The 6034-nt window shown below is 42.7% G+C and overlaps 1 protein-coding gene across 4 annotated transcripts in view; it reads right to left on the bottom strand.

The window, feature by feature from the left end:
• Positions 1–6034, bottom strand: part of hdac5 (histone deacetylase 5) — an 86682-nt gene that overhangs the window by 53872 nt on the left and 26776 nt on the right. For 2 of the 4 annotated variants that reach the window (XM_015395020.1, XM_015395019.1), the window contains exon 1: positions 4077–5169. The exons of the other annotated variants lie outside the window; for them this stretch is intronic. In XM_015395020.1, coding sequence (XP_015250506.1) covers positions 4077–4233 — 157 coding nt within the window. In that variant the 5' untranslated portion in view covers positions 4234–5169. Of the gene's footprint in view, positions 1–4076; positions 5170–6034 lie in introns of those variants that run through there. 4 annotated transcript variants of the gene reach the window in all.

The raw sequence follows: 6034 nt of genomic DNA on the forward strand, positions 1-6034 counted from the left end.
GGATGCCTCCAGTAAAGTAGGGGTGTAAATAATAATCATTTTGTATCGATGCATCGAGCCAACAGCCGACGATCCGATGCATCGATACGTCCGCAAGAGAATCGATTCATGTTTTTTTTTCCTCCAGCCTATTTTTATCCATTTGCTCCAGGACGCAATTCTCCCTCCCGTGCTGCAGTGGCGCTAAACCTATTTTTCCCTCCTACCTCGCTTCCTGGTTATACTCTTACAGCAGTGTGTCACAGTGAGCTTGACACAGACATTTTTTATTTATGCTCAATACTGAAGGGTGGTCTGTGCTACACTGTGGGTCTAGATACGGCCGAGGCGGTGAGGAAGTGGGGGTGAGTTTAGTCCGACTACGGAGGGACATGAGGGCCAAAAAGAGCGGAGATCCAGGTGGAAAAAGGGTCCCAGTGTTCTCGAGCACCTCGCTCTCAGTGGGTCCAACTTCAAGAGTTGTTTTCCGCAATTTCGGTCATAAAAACAAAACAAGCCGGCCTCCTGTCTGCAGTCAGCTACAATTTGGGAGAGGTGCAGCGGAGCGTCTGTGGAGGGGGCGGGGACGTCAACACTCTGGAGCCGAGGTTTTGCATTGCTCTCATTGCACTGATTTTGTGCAGTATTTTTGATGCAAGGCCTTTCAGAATCTATAACGCAGATGTATTATTATTTTTCAGTGAATGAGGTTTTAATAGGAATAGGTGGAGTAACACTTTTCTACTTCTGTTATTTACATAACCTTATTGCCGCTTTCATTGATTTAATTCAAATTTGAAACATTGTCTAGCCTGTAAGGTGTAAAAAAAATAAATAAAATAAAATAAAATAGAACCAATTAATCGAATCGTGGTGTATTCCTGAGTATCGAAAATAATCGAATCGCTGGGTCAGGAAATCGATACTGAATCGAGTCGCCATGATAGGTGTGATTTACACCCCTACAGTAAAGCACATTCAAATGAAAATTACTCTGAATAAAAAACACTCATCATTTATTGAACAGGATGGAATAATTTCATATTAAAAGTACTTTCAGAAGTTTGAATTCTGAATATGAATAGACCTCTCCTTTAATAAATATTCCTGTTTAGTAACAATCTAAGGGACGAAATGTTGAAAACTTTAACACTGTGGAAATAACTAATAAATACAGGATAATAGTGGGTAACAGGTATTAGATTTTTTACCTTTTTAAAAACCATGGAAAGGTGTACTACTTGCTGATAGTGATTGCTTCTGCATAACCTTCATATATTGTACAATTTATGCTTCAGATGCAGGTACTTTATAACCCTCATCTCCACAAAAGAATTTAATCTAAGATTACTGTTATGCTACGTTCAAACCTAACGCACTTTGAGCAGCAGAAGAAGCTGGTTTCCCTGTAAAGTCTATGGTTAATACACATTAAGGTGCATCCAAAGGTCCCGCGGTGCATCTCGAGCAGCAGGAGCAGCGCATCTTGAAGCATCTGAGTAGCTGAAGCATGAGCATCTAAACATCTGAGGCGTGTGACGTTCTTCAGAAGCAGAAGCTGCTAGACTTGGAAAAATGTAAATTTTGCTGCTCGACAAGCCACATCAACCCATCAGAGAAGCTGAACTGGGAGCTGACAGGGAGACGGACACAGCACTGCTGATGCAGATCGTTATGATCACTCCTATGAAACAGTTTATTTACACCTAAATTAACTTAAAATGTCGAAACCTGCCAGCAAAATGTGTTCACTTTTATTATCCTGGTGCCTGAAAAACATAACATCTACTTCCAGCCGCCACAAACAGTAGGGGAAAACCCCCAAAAGGCCTGAGGCCTGAGGCAGCAGCTGCTGGGGATTCCCAGTGACAGTGCACCTCCGGGATGTGGGGGTCTGAGTAGCTCCTACAGTGAAATAATAGTTGAGGGCAGGATCGTAATCTTGATGAACTGTCTGCACAGATGATATTTTCAAGTGGACTCTCTCACCTAAAAACACATTTTCTATTTTTTACCCACTGATCACAGCTAATACAGCGAAGCCAGTCTGCCATTGAACACAGGAGCAGCAGAATCATCGGAACAATCTGGACATACTTTACTGGACGCGCTTCAGCAGCAACTTTGATACGTTTGACCTTAATCTGTACAGGCATCAAAAATCAAGCAATAGGCACTTTTTTGCTGCTGAAATTGCATTCAGTGCGAAGGTAGCATAGGTGATTACGGGAAAAAAATATATTTATACATTTTCTCGTAAAATGAATGATTGTTTTGCAAAAAGAAAAAAAAAATCATGCTTCCATTTTTCTTTTAATAAACACTAAAGTAATTCATTTAAATTCATTTTCAAAGACATAATTTTTTTAGTTCCCTCCAGTAAGAAAAACTGCATTATCTTTAAATAATATCAAGGGCTATGAACATTCAGAATCCGCTGAATTAAAAAGGAACCCCTAAAAATGTGCTGGTGTGTCAATGATTTTCTATTGGATTCAGGCTTGATGGGACCATTACAATAAATTCTGCAGAATATGCTGTTTTTGCATATTAAGTCCATCAACTTTGAGCAGCTACCCCACTCATGCAAAAGAAGCCCTACAACAGGATGCTGCAACCACCACCATGTTTTTTCAGGATGTTGCTGTGTGAAAGGTATTGTGGAGGACGATTTTTTTAAAAGACCCACCCTCTCCACTTAAGAAAAAATAAGGGATAGGCCCAACCCTGAACCCACCCCCGAGAGAGATCGCCTATTAAATGCGTGCGAAAGCGGTTCAAAAGTTGCTGTTCTCATAGCTTATACAAGCTTACTGTGTCTGAATGTCCGCCCTAACCCCTAAATCACTATATAGAGTTCATCATATAGTAGAATTTATAGTGCAGGCATCCCCAAAGTTGGTCCTCGAGGGCCGTTGTCCTGCAGGTTTTACACGTTTCCCTGCTCCAGCACAGCTGATGCTGATGGTTGCAGTTCAGCAAAAGCCTGTAAATCAACTATTAATGTAAATAAGCTGTGCTGGAGCAGAGAAACCTCTAAAACCTGCAGGACAGCGGCCCTCGAGGACTGACTTTGGGGATGCCTGTTATAGTAAATTCATTTAAGTGACTGTTGGGGCAGATGATCACTGCTTTTTGCTCCGTTGGTCACGTAACTCCTCCTCCACCATGCGGTGCCTGGCCACTTTTGTTATTAGCCGTCGCTGTTGGGTAGAGGCAGCCTATTGCGACAGCAGGCCGCTATGACAGCAAATCCCATAATGCTTTGCGATGAGAGCTCTCCGTGCAAAGCATTCTGGGATATATCTGCCTCTTCTGAGGCCTTGATTTTCTTCTCATACACTCCGTAGACACTTTATCTACGTTCGCCGTTTTCAAGGAACCGCCTTGAGAAAGGTGAGCTTCTATGACTGTCTGAAACCGTAGCCCACAACACATATACGCAGCTGAAAGTGCGCATGCGCAGAAAAAAATAGCTAACGGGACGGGCAGGTAGGATGACTATACACAAACATATCACCAGAATAACTCACAATTAGGAGGAACATTTATTTGGACGATCCACCCACAAATAAAAGATTGTCCTCTATACCTTGTCTTAAGGGTTAAATTTTACTCTTTTTTTCCCCCTCCGACATAGGGATTATTAAGTGACTCCTCAAGGTAAAAGGGTTTATATTGGCACATCATAGGAAAGGAGGCTGCATCAAATGCACATCATAAATTTCACATTTTCTAACACCACTAATTCAGAAATAAAGGTATATGAATACCTTCATGAGCCACTTTGTAAGTTACAGCTCAAAAGACTGTTCATGCTTATTAAGTGTCCGAAATAGAATCACACACCTGCCTTTTCCACATGGGATCTAAGACCTGCGGGTTTCCTCCTAAAACTGCACCCAATCAAATCTTCCATTCTCTATTAGAGAGTGCCAGCCAGCTACATCCTCATACCCCACTCCATCAATCAAATATCCAAACACTTTATAATCTCACATATGAAAGGCTTGTTTAAAACAGGCAAATGCATTCATTCATTTCATCAAACACCATTTTCTAACATCCCCACCTCTACCTTCCCAGAGATGACTCACCAGCAGCAGTCATGTCAGCACCAGTGCCCCTGCTGCCGTTGAGGAGCTCCAGAGGCTTGTGGCGGCTGTCTGTGCTGCCAGTGGAAAAACAGGATTCAGTCTCATAGATGGTCTGCAGCATGGTGCACAATCCTGTCACTGTGGGATGCACCAGCATGCCAGGACAAAAAACTGCTGCTTAAGTAGGTGAAGGGAAAGCAGTCAGCTGCACCTCAGATGTAGCAGCATAGTTTAAGAGAGGCTAAATCTGCCACAGATTGTGGAACAAAAATACTCAATTAGGTCTTAACTGCCCCATCAAATAAAAAAAAAAACACAAGCACAAGTGTCTTATTGCGTAATCCAGCCCCGGTTGGGATCGCAGATTTGCTTGGGACTTCTGTGGCTGCTTGGTTTGTGTTGTTGTGATTGGTCTCCGACACCTTAATTAATTCCTCTTCTTCTTCAAAGCAGGTATGGTTTCCAGGAAGTTCTCTCTCCAATGGGATTTAGGGGATTAGAGTAATAGTAAATGATAAGAGACCAGGCTTCCATAGATCTCCCTAAATCCTCTGCTGGCTCCTGAAAACAGTGACAACGGCTGGTGAACTTGGTGAGCTATCCATCAGTGTTTAGCAAAAGGGAGGAAAGTTTGTTCATTCTGTTGCGGTGGCTGGTCTGGGTCAAAAATCCCAACAAAGGAAAACCAGGTTCATATCAATCCCATCCCGATGACTGATTTTGTGAGCCGAACAACAACAAAATTCCCAGACGAAGGAGAAGCCAAGTTCCCCCTGCTCTGTAACATCAAAGGATCTTTTTGCTGTTCCCCTCCTTGCTGAGGAGGACAGAGAGAGAATTAGAGGAGGAGGAAGAGCAGCAAAGATGTAAATAGCTTTGAAAGAGCACTCCCCGAGGTTCCATGTTTCCAAAATTAGAACGAGGCTCAGAGAAAAAGGCAGTGAGAGGGAGACAGCATGAAAGGAGAACAGGGCAGCTGGGTTGGAGGACCGAAGCGGAGAATCCTGATTCCTTCCCTAAAAACCTGATCAGAAAGCCGATTTGATCCAATCAGATAGCTATTATTCGCAGCATCAAAGTCACTGGAGTATATGGGGGAGTGTGTCTGTGACGCTCTACGGGCTGGTGAATGGATGGAGGGGGGAGGCAGAGAGAGAGAGAGAGAGAGAGAGAGAGAGAGAGAGAGAGAGAGAGGTGGCATTAAGTGGATCACTGGGTAGGAAAGAAGTCAGACAGAAGGAAAGAATAGTCAGCAGTTAATTTTATTTCAACTAAGAAACACAAGATGAGCAGGAAAACAAGGAGCTTTAAACATTCCCTTCTAAACATGTTTCACTGATGAAGAGAAGAGAAGAGAAGAGAAGAGAAGAGAAGAGAAGAGAAGAGAAGAGAAGAGAAGAGAAGAGAAGAGAAGAGAAGAGAAGAGAAGGAGATGGTGCTTCATGGAGGGAGTTGGTCTGAAAATAGTCTGCTGTAGTGGAGGAGGAGCCACAGATAAAAATAGACAGCAGCAGCAGCAGAGAGACAGAGTTGTAGGTACAGCTCTAGGGTGCAGTGTTGGGGTGAGTGTGAAGCAAGAGGTCGGTTGTATTCAGTTATGTCCTTTCTCTCCACTGCACGTCTCCAAGACAATCTACTATATCCATCAGACAATGGAATCAGAACCAGTTTTTTGCCCAAAATATCAAAGCCTCATTAAACTACCACATAAAGCCTAACATTAAACACTACTGTTCAGGTAAAAGCACATTTGCTGCTCTGCCAGATATTTCACAGTTGCACTGGTGTTAAAGGAAAAGTCCGCCCAGCAAGGATCATCAATGGATCCTTATTTATACCTAAAATTAATATGTTTGCAGTGATTTCATTAATTTAGCATTAATCAGTAAAAAAATAAAGGTAATAATTTTCGTGGCGATCACCGAGTCCGGGAGCTGCCATTTTTGCCCAAATATAGT

The sequence above is a fragment of the Cyprinodon variegatus genome, unplaced genomic scaffold (assembly GCF_000732505.1).
Source record: "Cyprinodon variegatus isolate N-32 unplaced genomic scaffold, C_variegatus-1.0 Scaffold719, whole genome shotgun sequence".
Taxonomy (NCBI): domain Eukaryota; kingdom Metazoa; phylum Chordata; class Actinopteri; order Cyprinodontiformes; family Cyprinodontidae; genus Cyprinodon; species Cyprinodon variegatus.